Below are 19,048 nucleotides of genomic sequence, written 5' to 3'. Positions count from 1 at the left end.
ACCTGTGTCCAATTGCATTCTCAGCCTCATGGACTTAAAATCCATTTCCCTCACAAAAGATAAAGCTTTTACCATTAACATATGAATAGTTTTAGGATGGAAGAACCTGTCTATTTCCTGGTTTAAGGTGCATGCAGAAATCCTGTAATCAGGGAGGAACAAAAAAGAGAAAACTAGCTCCTGAACAAACCTGGAAGGATATCCAGAAGAGAAATGGAGAGAAACGGTTCCAGCTGTCAGTACTTTTCATTAGACAAAGTAAAATACAAGACACTACTGGTAACTAAGATCCACTTGTACTTGAGACAACAGTTTGGCAAGCACCACTTTAACAATTACTTTACTTAAACATTAGGAATGAACAAACCTTTTAAAGAAATATCCATTAGCTTCAAATTGTTCTCTCAGCATGAACTTTCCTCTGTATTCAATAATAAGTGCATCAGGAGGCAAGTCTTTAACAGCCTTTAAAATTTTCTTGTTTTTTTGCACGTAACTCTGTAAAGACATAGATTCATTTATGAATTTTCACTTTCATTTTTCCATTATCATTAATAGCAGACTATACTTTCACAACTCTTAAACAATTTTATGTGACCTAAAAAAAACCCTCCTTTTTTGTAATTAAAACCTCCAGACTGAACTGACCAAGCTGTCCTCCTCCCCTAGCAATGCTATTAGTTATCAATTTAGATACAAGGAATGCTGTGGCCCTAGTTCTCCAGGACATGGCTGAAAACCAACATACTCATGTTCTCACAATTCAAGTACTACAGCCTTTAGTGCACTTAACTCTCACCATGACTAGGATGAATTGCTGTATTTTTTTGCACAACACTTTCAAAAGGCTTCAATTTCTTTGAACAAAACAAAACATGCAGACATAAAAGATGACATTCACAATTTGTTCAAGGAAAAACCGACAGGGAAATAACATAATAATTAAAAAAAAAAAAAAGAATCCTGAGAGAGTTTCCAAATTCATTTTCATATCTTTAGATGGAAGGATGGCTTTAATTAAAAACCAATACATACCCTGGCAATTAGTGAACTCACACCTCTCATAACTGTCATCACCAATCAAAAAGGAAGTAGCCTCTATGTAGGCAAAAGGCTCTGTAAGTAGGGATATTCCTCTAAGGAGGGTGTCCCATATGCCATGATGGTCTTTGAGAAAAAGAAGCAAAGATGCTTCCATTAATCTGCTACAGTAACCACTCCTCAAGATTTCTGCTACAAAATGCTAAGTCTTTTACAAGGCTCTGATTTTAAGCCTGTAAGTAACTGATAAGTTACTGATAAGTAAGGCTAGAAAAAGGCATTGCATGATTTCTTCATAAACTAGAAATTACAGGATCACAAGTTTAAAATAAAAAATCAGTATCAGAAACACCACCCATGAATATCCAGAACACTTACCATACCTTAAGAAAAATGCAGACAATGAACATCTTGATACATATAGTAGGGGAAAAAAATTCAGTTTCATTGATTCTTTTACTCTAACCATTCCAGGTATCTCTCATAGTGAAACAGCAGCAAAGTTGACTACAGCTGACTGTCAAGAGACAATCTAAGGGCAACCCAAGGCTGAGACTAACACCTAGGTACTTTTTGGAATAAATGATATGCAAATGTAAACAACCAGGGTAGTACAGAATACATAAAAATCAGTTACAAATTCTGAAAAATGCGTTAAAATTCTGATGCTCAGATGTGGTGAGACAAGGAACAGAAAGTGAATGCAAAGTCCTTTTTTTTTTTTTTTTCCCCTTTTTCGGGGGTTTTTTGATTGGTTGGGGTTTTTTTTAAGTATCTAACGTCATGGCGCAAACACAGCATGCAGTAACACAACAAGGCACAGCTCATTACCTCTACCGGAGGTTTGAAAATCAGATTGCTGGTGTTGACTTCTTTTTTGTCATTTCCACTGCCTAATCTGAGAGCTATTTTTTGTGCCTCCCTCTGGACACCTTCACTGTACTGGTTATTATTTGCTTCTTCATAACGATCCATCCATGCCTTGATTTTAGTTTCCCATCCGAAGTTTGAACTGTCCGTAGGATCAATCTCTGGAGCTGAGCCCTAAAAATTGAAGTAAGTGACCAGATATTAGAAGGTAAGATATTACAAGAAAAAGAAAAATTCTACAACAAGACAAAATGATAGGCAAAGGTATGCCACTGATTTACAGTTCAGGTTTTTTTTAGCAAGTCTGGTATAAAACTTTGTATTACATAAAAATATTGAGTTAAATTCAGTCCCATTACATTTGTCCTTTCAGAAATTTTATTATTTAGTAAGTATCACCCAGGTTCAGGAATACTTTCCCTCCTCAACAGTGATTCCTGCTTTTAGTGGGATGAGAATGGAGTGACACTGTTTCCTCCCACAACTGCACTGCATCACGAATCTAAGTGCAGGAATTGGAGGGTCAGATCTCCCTGCCCACTCAACTTTTGTGAACATATGCAAATACAGAGAACTCCAGCTTTTATCCTGTAATACACAGACTTGATTTTCCCCTTTCAACTTCAAAGATCATGCCATATCTTTTCTTCCGCTGCATAACTTGCTAAACTTTACTAATCATACACCTGCTACATGAAGGCTGTGACTCTAATGTTACAGGCTTTGCACATAAAATTTTTCTCTCCTTAGCTGCTCCTCACTATACAATTTTCTTCTGCAGTGCTTCAGATCCTTTCACTTTTAAAGAAAGTGCCATTGTACCTCCGGACCTCACAAGCAGCAGCCAGGCTGCAGCCAACCAAAGCTCCTTACGGACAGCAGCAGCCAGCCAACGCTCCCTTTTCTATCCACCTGAGCAGAGACACTATTAAACATTAATAAAACACAAGTAGTTCAGCAATTCAAATTACCTGTTTACATTTCTTTTGTGAATGAAGAAAACCATACACACAAACAGCATTTCAAAGGTGTGATGCTAAGACAACCATGAAAAAACAATGGAACCTTACAAGCACCATATTAAAAACCCCCACAAAATTAGAGATTTTTCCTCCCCAATTCCATCTCCGCTGTTCCCACGGCACATCTTACACATCTGAAGCGTAAATTGCATCCCGCTTGCTTTTATATATACCAAGCATGAATGGACTATGGAAATACCTAGTTCTCACATCATGCACACCCTTATGTCACAGAGAATTTAAAAACTGCTGCAACACTTTATCTTACAAAAGAGACATTCCATTACAATTCCCTCAGACTATGCCAGTATCAGTGAGTAAAATCCTGCCAGGTACACAGGAGTCCCACCAGGTCTAGATGGAGGTTTGACAGAGCAGAACCACTAACTTGGCTTTCAAATTCAATACAGCCATTTCATTATTTCACTGCTTAAACATTATGAAAAGCTGGAGCCACTAAGTTCAAATGAAGTGTTCACTCAATTTTACTCCCTTGCATTGCACACATGAGCCCAAATTAGTCCACTGGCTCTTGAAGTAAAAATTTGCACTACTTATTTCAGGTAACTTTGCAGGACAAAGATGTACTGCTCATATCTTAATTTAAAATCATTGTGATACACACGTAATGTATTAGTTACCAAGAAGGGAATATTGTAGTGCTTAGTGTAGAGCCTCAATTATACTCTTGACGCTTAGTATTTATGTCATGTACAGTTAAGGTCTGAAACAAAACCCAAACAAAATCACATTACCTTTACTCTTGAAGATTTCCTGGATCCTTCTCGAAATGCCTGGAATAAAATTAGATATTCATATTCACTGGTGGAAATACAAAATCTCTTAAGGAATTGCAAACCTATTAACAAATTAACAACTTTTCAATTAAAAATATAAGATGAAAACAACAGAACAAACTATGCTGAAATCTCAAGAAGGTAAGAGGTTACATCTCACAAAATGTATTTTAAAAACCAGTTCAGCATTCCAACCTAAATGCATAGTAGTCAGATACCTCTACCTCCCTCACGTTACAAATTGACTCTCCAGAATTTCAGAATCCAAGCCAAAATATCAGAGGTAACAGAAGAATACATGGCAACAGATTTGTATTGATAATTGTTCAATCAAAAGGAAACATTTTACTAAATATTTCCAAAAAGACATCAATAACTTATTCTGACTTTCAAGTTTTAAAGGACAAAATTCTCATCCAAACAAACGATATTAACTATGGAAACTACTTGTTTAGAAAGTTCCATGTACTTTATTTCTTCACAAATGTTCTGTCTTCGCATATATGCTGTTTATACATCTGTAGCTAAGCAGAATAACGTCAGTATTTTTTTACTCTAGTTTAGCAGCTAACTTCCTGACAACACACTTCCACACAATTTCTACTCAAATAAATGGAGTCATATCAGGACAACTAATAGTAAACATTTCTGTACTTAAAAACCACCAAAAATAAAGACTTTCAAAGAATTCTTCTTTGGGTATCCCAAAGCTTGTTCTGCACCATCTCTACCTATTTCAAATAGTCCAGTAAATGCAATTCCTGTGGTGAGATTCTGCCTCAATTATAAAACTGAATTTGCCCAGGGAGGATATATTAATTTGAAATAAGGAGGAGTCATGGGGGGTCAGGCACCCAGGAAGACTATCATTTACTGCAGAGTAATATATTTCAATTTAAAACCAGGTAGTAAAATAGCCTGATTTTAAAATCAGTGTCTCTCATAAGAAATGTCATATAGCTATAATTTATAACACAAAGTAATAAGAAAAATTACATTCACTTACTTTTTTACATTTTGCTATGTTCTGTTCTTTCTCTCCACTTTTTTTCCTCTTCTTATCATTGACTTTCGTAACTCTTGTAGCAGTTAAAGTAATTGTCGTTGGTGTATGTTGATAAGCAGTATACAGCTCCACAGGAACCTCATCACCACTTTCTGTTGCACTGGTGTCCCCATCTTTAAAACAAAGAATATTCCGTAAATAATGAAGTACTGCAGAAAAAACATTCACTAGTTACTCTACATCTGCTTTCCAAACACAAAAATCCATACTGACTAATGCTCCAAGCACTCCTATGCAAAATTCACCAACAGTTGCAACAGCATGAAAATGAAGGACCAATGAGAAGCTGGTAATTAAGAGAGGTTTGTAATGCAAGGTAAGAAAAAGGTACTAGATTAAATTCCATTCTCTGAATGGAATTAATGACCATATTCCATTTTAAGCAAAATTAGAATCAGAACAAAGGTAAAAAAAATTGTTAAATCATTCACTTATATATATCTTTTACTTGAAATATGGTGTTTGGATTCTCTCAGATGACTGTATTCTAGAAGGGATTAAAATTAATGACTGACCAGCATTTCTTGTGAAGCTCTACTAATTAATCACATGTAAGTCATAATCAACTATTTCAGCTGCAATCTGCACTGTCAAGTGCCTTTCTCAGAGTTAATATGTCAACTTAGGCAAAAGCCTTTTGTACTCAAATCCTCTAACAGTAACATTGTGCTACTCAGGAAGAGAAAAGAGACGATCAGACACAAACTGACAGATACTTTTTCTTTGTGCTGTGCTCCCACAGACCTAAAGGCCAAAGCCTGAAATTTAGCATACATCAGCATTTATGTCAGACCAACATGTATCCTGACCTGAAACAGGATTACCCTAGTTCTGTCAAGATGAAAGGCTATGAAGGATGGGGAGGATTGGAAGAGAGATGATGCACATAGATAAGAGACTTCTGTTTCTATGTGCTCAGAACAGGCTTCTCAGATTTTAGCAGCTTTTTAAAACATTCTACATTCAGTAAATACACTTCACACTAAGCAAAACTTTCTCATACAGCACAGAAGCAGGCTGTACAAATACTTAATATGAGAGCAGAGAAAACATTCCTTCTGATCTCAGAAGGATGTTGCTCTAATCAGTGCACTCAGCAGCCCTAATTCTCGAAGCCTTCTTTACTAAATAAAGAACTCCAGCTACTGGTTACTCTGGATTTTTCCTGCTCACAACATTCCTTAACAAGATTCTTCTGTGCATAGCAAACAATCCCATTTTACCATCTTGGTTATTCTTTTGAACACCTTATCAGGCACATAATTATACTTCATAAATTAGGAATTGATGATATTTCCTGAATTTGTTTACATCTCTGCTGAGAACACTTTGTAAATGAGCATAAAAAGCACACAGAAAGAAAATGTCTAATCAAAAAAGAATAAATAGCAGAATAACCAATGCCTGAGAAATAGAAACCCCATAACAGAAACTTAAAATTGCCAATGTCTGTAGCCCGCACACTAGTGCCAACAGAATCATGACATCACAGTCACACACCTCTCCCCCTTGCCCCAAACCCCACAAAACACTGTCTTCCTTAGGGAAGCAACATTTCAGTATTGTTGTCAACACTGTGCTCCAACTTACTGTAAAGAATAATTACCTCAACTGAACATATAATTACATGGAGCTGTTTGGAGACACTCCTTCCTAACCTACATAACCTGCTTTCACTTTGAAGAGCCTTGGTAAAGAACCTAAGGGGAGATCTTGAGTTTGCATGTCAGAAGCAAGATACAAACTCTCCGATTTTCACAAGTTAGGGGCCCAGATTCATTCATCCATAAGCAGCAAGTGATCTCAACAGCATCAATTTCAAGACCAAACAGCTTAAAGCAACATCCTTGTGTAAGTTATACACCTAGATATTGTATCTTAAAAAAAAAAACAAACCAAAAAACCCAAAACGAACCCACCAACCAAGCCCAAAACATCCAGTATACAACTGAGTACAGCTTAACAAAGGTGCTCACTTCACTGAACCACAGTAGGCAATCCACTGCACAGAACTTGACTTTAATACCAGAAAAACAAAATCAACATCTCATACAACCACAGGCCCCAGAACAATGAGCAAAAAATGTTGCCAGAAAAAACAGGTGATGAGGTTACACATAAAAGCTTAACGAACACAATTTTCTATCACGTGAAATGTTCAATTAAAAGCTCTTTTATTGAAGCAAACCAACTGATCTATGACCTTCTCCCCACTGTTTACCTTTGGATGAAACACAGCTAAGCCAGTAACACTTTAGAGATCTTTACAACAAAAACATTGTATTGTAAAGAATTCTCCTATCTAAGTGAAAAGCCTTATACATATCGACTTATTCATCAAAGAGCATCCAAATTATGCAGTCTTACCTTTTATCAAACACCTGTAAATTATTAATAATCAAAAGTAACATTCTGCTTCTTTAGATACTGTTGAGTATCTATGAACATAGAAAAGCTCCATTCAAATTGATGCCACTTTTGCATTTCTTACTTGAAATCATCTGTGAAAACTGCCCATTTTACTGATGCCTCACACAGTTTACACCCAAAATCACTGTAGAGCAATCAATGTAAAGGGCATTCACTCAAGCCAAATGGAAATCAAGAGGTGTAAGCACAGACATTCAAGTTATGAATTGTAAATCAATCTGTATCAATACTGCACTTTTACCACATTGTAGATTAAAGAGAACCATAATTTGCCTTTCTTTTAAACTGTTTTGATACTTCCACTTTACCATTTAGTATTTCCTTTCCTACAGAATGTATTTAACAGATTTAGAATACTGATCATCAGGACTGAGGAGGGTTAAACACTAACTTCAAAGGTAAGATCTCATCAGCTCCTCCAAAGATTTCTAATCTCTCTTCCCCTAAGTTTACAGTAAATGATCAGATAGTCTGCCTACAAATCCCAGGAGATTATTTAAATAGCTCAGATCATCAACTTCCCTTATTCGTTATGAAAATCCAAGTTCAACCTCACAGTATTATCAGACCACTCAGTGAACTCATTAACTCCAAATGAGTTATAAATCTACCTGTTCTACTATTTTAATAGAATCAGCAAAAATAATTTTAAATTCTAAAAATTTTCAGAATTCAAATTTGATTGACCTAGTAGGTCAACCAAAACTGTATATAATAAGCTTGGGTTTGTTAAAATTAAAACAGACAAAAAAAAAAAAAAAAAAAAGGATTGTGGCTTTGTAAGTAGGTCATTAATGCCTTTAAAGGACTTTAGGCAACTCAGTACCAGACAACACCAAGTGTCAACTGCACCAAGAAGCAGAGTTGTGCCACACATCCCTCAGAGTTTCTGAAGCCACATGAAGCGGGCAGCAGGACCACATCTACGTGGTACTTCTAAAAGAAATTTTTAAAATACACAAACACACCCCACTACTTCAGAGACATGATCTGGAAGTAAAACATGTTACATTTAGGAGGATGACCTCCTCCCAAGTTATTACTTTTGTAATAGAGCTTGAAAGTACCAGCTGTCAACCAAGAATTCTACAACACACTTTGGTAATGGCCAGACAGAATTCCTGATAGGAGTCCTGAGGTTTGAAATTCCGTGAACAGGTACAAGAACTACTTGTATAAAATACACAGACTGAAATGGATACTTGCACAACACACCACCTTTACCTACATCGCATTAACTCCATTTAGCAACTTCTCCCATTGTCCAAACAAACTCAGAGCCATACCAAAATACCCAATCTACATCCAACATATAAGAATTAGGATTTCCTCCTGAAACTTTTTTCCACAATGAAAGTAGATTTAGAAACCCTCTCTCATCCCAAAAGAACCAACTTCAAGCTTTTCCACCTTATTTTCAGCACCTTAGTCAAAGGAGTTACAGTTATTATAAAAGCAACATTGCTTACTAAGAAACTTGAACACTATTCAACAGATTGCATTATTCTCTACTGCTATAAAAAAAACCATAGTGCTGAAAACCATTAATAAAACACATGGATCTACAGCAATTCTGATATGATGTTATCCTGGTAGCAATACAGTCAAGTAAAAGGCACTGACTGACTGAACCTTATACGCTGAAGGCTTTCAAAACTGCAGGAACCATGTATGCACTCGTAAGTCCATATGTATAATTTATAGTTATTATATGACCTTTACTACAGAAAGAGCTTTAAATTTTACTCACCTGACATATTTTCCCTTTTCCTTCGCTGCAACAGCACTGCTCTTTCTTTATCTAAACTCCTGAAATTAGAAAATTAATCAGTGCATTTAAGTATTAAAACAGACCTCTAGCATTTCCCATTGACTATTACAGAATAAACAGTAAATTAACTGAATATTCAGATACTTAGAAAAGTATCACTTGTGCACCGTTCCATTCCGTTTTAGAGTTCAAAATCAACACAACTACTTACCTGGGTTGGCAACGTTCACACAGATATATGTCAGGAATATGCTGTCTGTCAATCCCCATGCAGTCAATGTGCTGCCAGACACTACAAAAACAAAACCCCAACTTTGAAGTACAATTTCTAAAATTGCATGCACCATACACAGAGAAAGTAAGCTGCCCCTTTTTTTTTGTCTTCTTTACTCAGATTCAATACTGCTTAAAACAACATCGCAATCACCGTGTTTGCCACCACTCTGCTAGCTGACTTATATTCTCCCTTGGAAATTTCTCTCTAACATCAGAAATAAAATGGTAAATTATCAGAATAGGGAACAAGACAGAGACAAATACCCTGAGCAACAAGACTTATGCTTTACATAGCAACAAGTGGTTTGGTTTTAAACAGGAGGATTCAATTTCCTTTTAGAAGCGGGTACATAAAATATTTTTATACAGAGAAATATACACTAAAATACAGTTTGATTTCCTTATATACTTCACGAGAAAAATAAATACACATTTTTATACACCCTGTTATAAACTGGTAGTACTGTTGTACAGCATGGAAAGAGCTTTAAGTGCTTCCCAGAGTCAGGGCAGAGACTGCTTGCTAGACTGTAGGCTAACCCAAACTTGTAGTTTACACTCATCTCTACATTGCTAGAAGGATGAGAGACACAAAAATAGTTATCTTCCCACTGGGACAGAGTTGTGGTAAATTCACAACTCCTCACAGAAAATATCTTCTTCAAAGGAAAAAGACTCCACCTAACTGGTGACTACCTACAACTCCACTGCTGGAAGAACATCTCAAAACATCTCAAATAATGAGCAAGATTATCAGAATCAAGGGCCATCAGAAATTACTAATAAGCTTGTTACACTGGCAGACAGAAGAATGGAGATCAAATTAATATTTTAATTAGCTACAACTATCATTTTATAAATACAAAAAGATCTAACAAATCCAGCAGCATTCATTAATCGAATGTAAAAATACAGGTTAATATTGAATAGAAACACACGATTTGTCTTCTCCTGTTAAGTACATCAGCTCTAAAATTTTCTAATCTTATTTTTCCAATTCCAAGTATTTAGTATTTAACAGCAGTCTCTTATTATACTATGATCAAGTAGGTGCTTAAGCATAAACTCAGAAATCTAAACATTTAACTTCAGCTTCTCCAATAAGAATCTAGGTTAGTATTTTAATACTTAATAACTGAATCCTTTGAAAAATAAAGAGTAATCAAAAGGATCATGCACAGGGAAACCAATATTTGAGAAGTTTCCTTCACATTACTTTGCATTCTTCAAGTTTTTGATTCACATAAACATAATGCCCCAAGATGCTTTACTACTCAGTACATGCAGACTAAGTAATGCTTAGGTCTTCATTTTACCATACTAACCAATAATTTGGGACAGAGTACCAGAGACATCCTTTTTAGGGGGAAAAAAGGTATACCCTTATTAAGCAGCAATGCACAAGCAAGGGCATGGCCAAATTAATGAGCAGTCAAGACTGACTGGAATTAAATAATAAAATAACTACTGGCCTTAACTGACTATGTCGCCTATTAGAAAACCACAAAATCTTCAAGCACTTTTCTGATGGAAGGAAATTTCTTGTGATTCAATGTAATTAAAACACCACCTATTTACAATCACTTTCAGTGCAGCCTTAAGTTTTAAGTAATTTTTACTTTTTCATTTATTTTAGTATGCATTACCTGCATTTGTCACAACAGATCATATATCCATCATCATGTGTAAAGCCACAAATGCATCTGGTAATATCCGTTCCATAGCTTCCATCCTCTGACGTACTGATGGTAGTAGCACTGGAGGTTTCATCGAAGTTGGGAGTGGTAAATATGCCTACTTCATTTTTGCTTATAAGCACTGACGGAGGAGGAGAAGCTGGAGGCGTTGGAGGAGGCCGAGCACCATAGTTATGGTCCTAAAATTTTGTTGAAAGGTAATTTATCATAAATGATCATATACTGATGGTTATTCAAGCCAAAATGTAAGAATTCAGTTGGCAAACAACTTCAAGCTTCTTATTTTTGTAGTAAAAGGTTAAAATTTTTGTTATATCCCAACTGAATCTTATTTTCTAACTTCTCAACTATGTTGCACATTTAAGTGCACCGTGTTCTGCTTCTGACAGACCATTTTAGCCAACTTACCCAACTCCCAATAAGATATAGAAATATAAGCATGAATAAGTTCTGCCATATAAAACCAGCAAATTTTTACATAATACATTTTGTACAGAAGATTTGACACAAAACTTACTGCATAGGGCAAACCAATGTAACTGTGTGAATGTGAGCCGCTGGTATACAACTGGTGAGGGTAACTGTTCGATTTTTCAACTACCACAGGGCTAGCTTCTACAGATTCTGGTCTGCAAGGCAAAAGACAGATGAAGAACAAATACAATTACTATGTAATTTATATTAATGAATTGGAGATGCTTGCTGCACAACTTCTAATTAATTCCCTGCTGATTTTGTTTAAAGGAGCATATGGGGGCAGGAACAGACTTGCAACCCCCCCCGTAGCCCCCTCACTGAGCGGTAAGAGAAGCTGCCAAAAGGAATTCTGCCCAAGGACCGATGATCCCGCATTCCGAGGGCTGCGCGGCCATGGAGCCGTGCAGCGACACACAGCGGCCGCGGCGGGAATGACCAGACAGTCACCCGCCCTGACGGCTCCTACAAGCCGAAACCCCAACCAGGGCAAACTGCCTAAACAAGGCAGTTTCTATTGATTTATCTTTAAATAGAAAGAAAAAGATGATAACAATTTGCAAGACAAGGTTAGCAGTGCCTTCTTCAATATACAAACTATGGTTTATATGCGCTAAACCACAATACAAGACAAGAAAGATAAAAGAATACTAGAACAGGATGATCTGAGCACAAAAAATTACATCTTCACAGCCTTTCTCCAGCAGTTGGTCATGTGTGCATGACTGAGATAACTTGCAGGTTTTTTGCTGCTCCATATCATTTAATCACACTAAGATAAATGAATCCAGGTTACCTAAAGTAGAGGGTTTTTAAACAATAAAAAGGCACCACAAAATACCAACATTTAAAACTGAAGTGGACTTGATTCCCATTACAAATCAGTTTTCTAATTTTACTTTTATTATGTGTGAATTCTATTTCCTGTCACATACCTTACTAATTCCTTGAGCTGATTTTTAAAATACACTTGGCATTTCTGAATCTTAGATTAAAAGAGATACTGATGGAATTTTTTCTTAAACATTAGGATATTTAATAGAGGCTTTTTTGCTATGCCATGAAGCAATACTAGTTTGATTTAAGAGGACACCAACAACTCACATTTGTTACTTTTTGGAAAAGATATAATTAATTATTAACTTTCTGAACAAAATGCAATAGTTTCACATCTCTTTCCAAGTGTCCCCCTAATGGATTTGGTGGCCCATTTCTTCTTATGAGCTTTTTCCCATGTGAGGTTACTACACGGTAAAATTGTTTAAGAAGAAACAGTTAAAAGCACTTCTGGGGGAGGGATTTAGTTTCTAGAGTCCAAAGACAATAGTAATTTTTAAAAGATTACTGTCTCCAACAGTTGTCAGCTGCCTTTTTTTGAGAGAAGGAATAAAGACACGAGCACACAAATCATATGAAGTACTGCCATTAAAAACACAACTTCTGACTAGCATGAGACAAACCAAATCTGACAGCACTTGCTCTTTGTTACCTCATAAACCCAGAAAAATCCTCAATTACACTCTTACACTCCTTCACAACTTGAAAATAAAATTTTATTTGGAGTTTGGTAGAATTAGCTTCCAGAAGCAGCTTAGAACTTTAGCTTATGACTAGAACAAAGACAAATGATGAAAAAACTGTGCCTTTTCAACAGACCTGCTTTTACCTATTTACCAACACATTGGGCAGTAGATAACACATCTTTTCTGTGCTACAGTAATCCTGACGACCTTGCCAACTAAAGTGTCAGCACTAAATGAGGCATTAGCTATGCATCCATTATGACTAGGGCAGAAATTAGCTTCTCCAGCAAGAAGCAGGTCTTAACCACTGTGTGCCTCTACCGCTATTCTTCCCCATTTGCTGAATGGAACAAGCAGTAGCACAGGAATCTTATTCACTCTGCCTTCAACACTCAACCTACTCCATTTTCAGAGCAGGAAGGCGTACTAATAAAGGACAGGCAGGAGGGGATTCTGGTACAATCCATCCAGGATTTAGGAGAGTTTCCTTCATTAAACGTAAGTATTACTATGACCTAAATACCAGCCACTTAAACACAGGAACATTCAGTGAAAGGTACCAGAATGAAAGTGTCCTAAAAAAGAGAGGTTGTGTATTTCATCAACGGACTACAAAAAGAGTGCAGGTGTCTTTCAAGATATGAGACAAGACAATACACCCAACACCCTACATCCAGTTCTTATTACTCCTACAATTTATAAACCACTAAAGATAACAAAATTTAATATTTAGATGCAGAACAGTGGTGGGAAGCAGAAGTGTAAAGCTTCCAAAAACATTCATTTATCACCAACTGTTTCAACACTCATAAAACAGATTCAGAAAACAACGTTACTAAGAAAAAGGCACATCTTTACTTGAACAAGGGAAACCAGAAAACTGGTGGGAGAAAAATCAGGTTATACAGAAAGGCAACTATTAAAAAACGTGGAACACAATCAGCTTCCAGTAAAACTTTTTTCCAATGCTTATCCAGGCACTGACACTATCTTAAATTATAACAGATGCTCCGTAGACTTCTGAATGCAACTGTTAACTGTGCCATTTACCCACTGCACTGGGCTGGGGAAAAAACCAACAACTATGGGAAGGAGCTCCAAGAGAAGTCACAGAAGCTAGAAATTAACTATCATAGGTTTCCTCTACAGTCAACAGCAAAGTAATACAGACCCCATAATGCAGTACAGAATGGGCACCATTTTTCCAGAGAGCCACAGATAGAATCAACTCTGACAGGTTACTGAATTCCTTAGTCCTCCTGATTTTGCCAACCACGTGCATGACCTTAAACAGAAAAGACACCCTCTATACTCCTGTCTCTTCAAAGGTCAAGCCCTTCTTCTGAAATAGGCACCTCAGAATTGCACAGCTTTGAGAAGAAATGTCTCTTGGGAAAATATTTAATTGTACAGATGATTAAAGCATGAGATACTACACAATTTAAAAATCAAGTTTTACATTTTTTGGGCTGAAGTACCAGAGCCCAAGCAGCAAGGCACTAACTACTGTACTACAGACAAACATCCCCTCATCTCACCATTGGCATTCCTACAGCCATCCCAGAAGGCAAGTTTTCAAGAGGAGAAAGTGCAAGCATTCAGATCTGTGAGAACACTGTGAGGCTTTCCCTGCTTGTATTTTTGGCCATTAGCCAGTTCTCTCAGAGACAGAGGTACTAAGCCTGTCAGCCTACTTATCATACCACATTTTTCAGCTTCACCTCAAACAACCACAGTCTTACTGTGTAACCAAGAAAGATATTTATTGTATATTTGGTTTTCATCAAAACTGCAATGTTTGTATTACAACACAGTATATTTAAAGCTTGATCAAAATGTTGGTATTATTTCCTAAATAAACAAACCTCACTGCGATAAACTGACTATGGTATTTTGCTAAAATACCATATGCACTTATCTGTTGTGGTCAGTAATTCAAAACTGTGCAAAATGTTCACAGGGCACAAAACAAAAAGCTCTACACAAAAGCTTTACACATGCTTTTGGGCTTCAGGGATTTAAGCCATTCCTGTACCTTGAAAACTCAAATACAGTATTTTCTCAAATCAATTTAAAAAGATACTCATATTTAAAAAAAAAAAAAAAAAGCCTCAAGAGAATTTTCCCATAGCAAGTGAAACAACTACATGTCCTGGGTCATTTTCTACCTTTGGATTCTAAAATGGAAACAAATTATTCTGCATGTTGCCAGCAGATGGCATTAGTGAGAAACTAAAAGCAACACTCCAGACCAGTTAATTTACGAAACATCAGTTCCTGCACATTCACAGTTAATTTATATTAAGGAAATCAACCAGCAATGATTCAAAAAAAGCCAGTTCATCTCTAAAACGCGATCTCTCTCACTTCATTCCTTTTAAATACTGTTTCATTTCTGACAACTTAGTAATAAATTTTAAAAAAAAGGAAAAGAAAAGAAAAAAAAAAGCACGTATTTTTTGACTAATACCCAAAACACAATCAGTTAGGATTTGGGGCCATCAACCCATTTCCATAAATATGCATATATTCAAATGGGAAACAAAATCTCACTAAAACTAAAAAGTTCCAAGACAGATGGGGTATCCAAGTTTTAGGCTGTGAAAACCTAGCTAAGAGTTTTCCCTGAAAATGTGTCAGAACTCCAAGTGTAACCTCAGCAACATCAACCTTCCACAATCCAGTTTGATAGGTCTAATTTACAAGGAGTTCAGGTTTGTTTCCTGTTTGTACCAGCACACCCAAACAGTATCTAGCTGAAGGTCATATCAGATAAAAGAATACAACATATTATTCATGAGAAACATTTTCTATTTCAAGACACTTCATCTAACCAAAGACATTTGACAGGCTTCAATACCTAGACAAGAACCAAGGACTGCTTCTCTCCCAGGGAGTGGGTTCTGCTACTTAAGCACCTTGTAGCAGGCCCTACAAGTACAGGCTGGCCCGATATTATCTGTATTTAAGACTACACCAATGTTCTTTTTCTCCTGGATACTGAACTCAATACAGTGATCTGTACACTGGGATTTTGAGGTTTATCATACAGGCCTTCTCTGTAAAAGACGTGTATATATATAAAAACCAGAAAAGCAGTTCCATCAATGGCACGTCTCAATGTGTAGCTTACACTTACGCTGTAAGCTACACAAGCACTCTCTGAAGCCAGGAAGAGCATTTTGAACCCTCAGAAATGGCTTGTTCTGCTTACTGCTACAAGGACCTTACCACTAAGAAGTCACACATCCTCATCTTCAGTAAGATCTACAAGTCAAGGCAAAGTACGTGTATTTTGACTATGATGACACAAAGATCTATCTGGAGACCCTACTTAAGTACACGTAACTTAAAAACGAACTATTTCACCCAATTTTTAAAATCCTTAAACCTCTTAGTAGACTATTCTACACCCAACTATTTGCTGCAATTATTAAAATAATACATGGAACTATTAGTCACAGAAACTATCTCCTTTTTTGACAGGCTTTTGCCTTGGTTTGAAGGATAAGGAAAAATCTTTCAGCACTAAGAGACTGCACTACACAAAGAGCTTTTCCCTAAGCTTCTTCTCCTGCATAATCAAGTTTGCCACTCCCCCATTCTTGTGTTTGCTCATGTTCCAGCAACTGATGAAGCAATATCAGACCTGCCAGTCACAGTGGAAAAATTCCAGCTCCTCCCTCTTGGGAAAACCCCAGAACTTACTCAAAGACCACTGAGGACTGTTATTAATACACTCTATATCCAACATGCTACTCTCTGGAAGAAAATGTACGAGACCAAAAAGTAAACCACACAGATGGTGACAGAAAAGGTTTACAGCTGAGTAAACTAGTAGGTTGGGGACACACCTTTGTGTCACTTGTGACAGTGACATGGCTTTTGAATCAGCATACGCCAATCATGCAACTCCACATTTCAGCTGAGTACAGCAGAGATGACAAGAATTAATCTAACTGGTAACAGCCACTTAACATCTGAAGAAAAGCAGCTCCTAACTGGGTCGCTCTGCCACAGTATCAAGCAAATAACACATTGTGAACTCTATCTTGTTTATACTGACAACTAAATTTATTTATTTTAATTTCAGCATGACATGCTGTGTCTGCAAGGAATGTCAGCAACCTCAGGAATCATTACCTTCTCCAAACATTAAAAAAAAAGCAGAGAAAAAGATAAAGAAATGTGAATGGTTCACTAAAGTTAAAAAAAATCTGCACCAAGGTAAATAGTGTTCATAATACGAAAACATAAAACAACTTAATAAATTTAATGTAACAAAAATTTTTGAATTGCAAATTCTTGGTTCTCTTCAAATAAGCAGCACAAACCTAGAATAGTCTCATATGTAACTGGAAGCACTGGAAGAACTGAAAGTAGAGAAACCTCCCTTTAAAAAGCTGTTCTAGAGTTCTGCTCAAATTTTCCTTCAAGGTCTGGGAGAAACCTTGGACAGTCATGTTGATGCTACACACATGCAAAGGTTTGTTTGACAGGAAACATATCCAGTCAGAAATTAACAATACCTAAACCTTAGCCCATCAATACTGTACAGGAGACTAGGAGGAAAAAAATAGGAAAGAACCACAACACAAAAAAAACCGCACACGCACAACACCCCCCCCTTAAACTTTAAAAAAAAAAAAAATCAAACCCACAAGCCACCCTCCACATCCCCAAAACCCAGAAACTCATTATACTACCATATTTCATGCAAAGAGTTTACTGAATGTACGATTTCATTGGCTCTTTGTAACTCTTTATACACAGTTACTAAATGAATGATTTTCTACTAGCTTTACATTTAGAAATAACTTTCTGAAGACACGGTATTAGCCATTTAAGCTCGGCCTTCAATTTTCAGTAAGAAATGCACCCTTGTCTTAATTACTACTACTTTCTTGCAGTTTAATGCACCAAATTAATTTATCTTTCTAATGTGCAGAATCCCCCCAAAAATTTACATGTAGTTAGCAAGGAAACTGAAATAGAAAAATATGTCAAGTATGAGAAGTAAACAAAGAAGCATCTTTATTTCTCAGTCTCAAAAGCAAGGAAAATAGGTGTTTGTAGAAACATTTAGCATCTCTTCTTTGCTCTCCATGAAGTGGAAGAAACTGACATAAGAATAAAGTGACAGTTATTAATTTAAGTAATTAAAGATTCAACAAAACTAAGGAAACTTTTAATTTTTCTCCAACTGTATTCAAAAAACAGTCATGAAGGAAAAAATGAAAGTAATTAAAAAATAAGAAAACTTACAAATTATGCTCACATACTTACTCTGAGCCTGCAGCCATTTCCAAATAAGAAGTATCTGCTGTGTCAACCCCCAATGGGATCACTATGCTCATGACGTTCGTTTCTGATAAATTCGATTACTACGGAGTCCTATGCATTGGTATCCAAAACACTGGGGCATGCCAGCCACAGTGCTCATTGCAAACATCTAAGTGCATCCACAAGCCCTGTCAAAAACACAACAAAACATGCAGAAGATGAAATCAGTTCATTTTAAACACAGGCAATTCTACATTGCATATTTATTTTAATAAAAAAATTGCCACATATCTGTCACAATTACTTCATTAGTTTTATTTTACACAAGCAAAAGGAAAGGAAAACATTCAATCTTCTCTAAAAGTTAACTGCAAATAAACTTCTTTAAAGAGTGTGATGATCTTAACACCTGAACTTGAAAATATTACAAATGGACAACTTATGATTAAAAACCCCAGCACAATCAGGGAACTGCCAGAGACTCACTTTACAGCAGATTTACTAAATACAAAATACATTTACTTACTACCCTGCGTGGTCAAAGCTCAGTTGCTGTACCTTTCAACAGAAACCTAGTTAGAAAATTGGCAAGTAGGTCTTAGGCACCACTGTTCACTTTTGTTTTGCACTTAAAAAAAATTCTAATGTCTTAGCTACCGTTTAGTATTTTTTAAAAAACAAAATCATTCCATTAATTCACAGTAATAATAAGAAACATTTTCCATTTTAATAAATCACCATTAGAAGGTACTATGCCCATTCAGTGTCACTTCTGGAAGTGATTTTTTTAAAGGAGTA

General features: G+C 36.3%; 1 protein-coding gene across 3 annotated transcripts in view; it reads right to left on the bottom strand.

Annotated features, from left to right (window-relative positions):
• Positions 1-19,048, bottom strand: part of KMT2E (lysine methyltransferase 2E (inactive)) — a 56,592-nt gene that overhangs the window by 19,855 nt on the left and 17,689 nt on the right. For all 3 annotated transcript variants that reach the window (XM_066182846.1, XM_066182848.1, XM_066182847.1), the window contains exons 2-10: positions 18,254-18,438; positions 11,488-11,599; positions 10,920-11,149; positions 9,209-9,289; positions 8,977-9,035; positions 4,737-4,909; positions 3,689-3,727; positions 1,873-2,085; positions 368-498 (exon numbers count right to left, since the gene is read on the bottom strand). In XM_066182846.1, the coding sequence (XP_066038943.1) occupies positions 368-498; positions 1,873-2,085; positions 3,689-3,727; positions 4,737-4,909; positions 8,977-9,035; positions 9,209-9,289; positions 10,920-11,149; positions 11,488-11,599; positions 18,254-18,324 (1,109 nt within the window). In that variant the 5' untranslated portion in view covers positions 18,325-18,438. The remainder of the gene's footprint in view (positions 1-367; positions 499-1,872; positions 2,086-3,688; positions 3,728-4,736; positions 4,910-8,976; positions 9,036-9,208; positions 9,290-10,919; positions 11,150-11,487; positions 11,600-18,253; positions 18,439-19,048) is intronic.

This window comes from Chamaea fasciata, unplaced genomic scaffold (assembly GCF_029207755.1).
Source record: "Chamaea fasciata isolate MVZ Bird 193981 ecotype frontalis unplaced genomic scaffold, bChaFas1.0.hap1 SCAF_5, whole genome shotgun sequence".
Lineage (NCBI taxonomy): Eukaryota > Metazoa > Chordata > Aves > Passeriformes > Sylviidae > Chamaea > Chamaea fasciata.
This window is presented reverse-complemented; position numbering and strand designations above follow the sequence as displayed.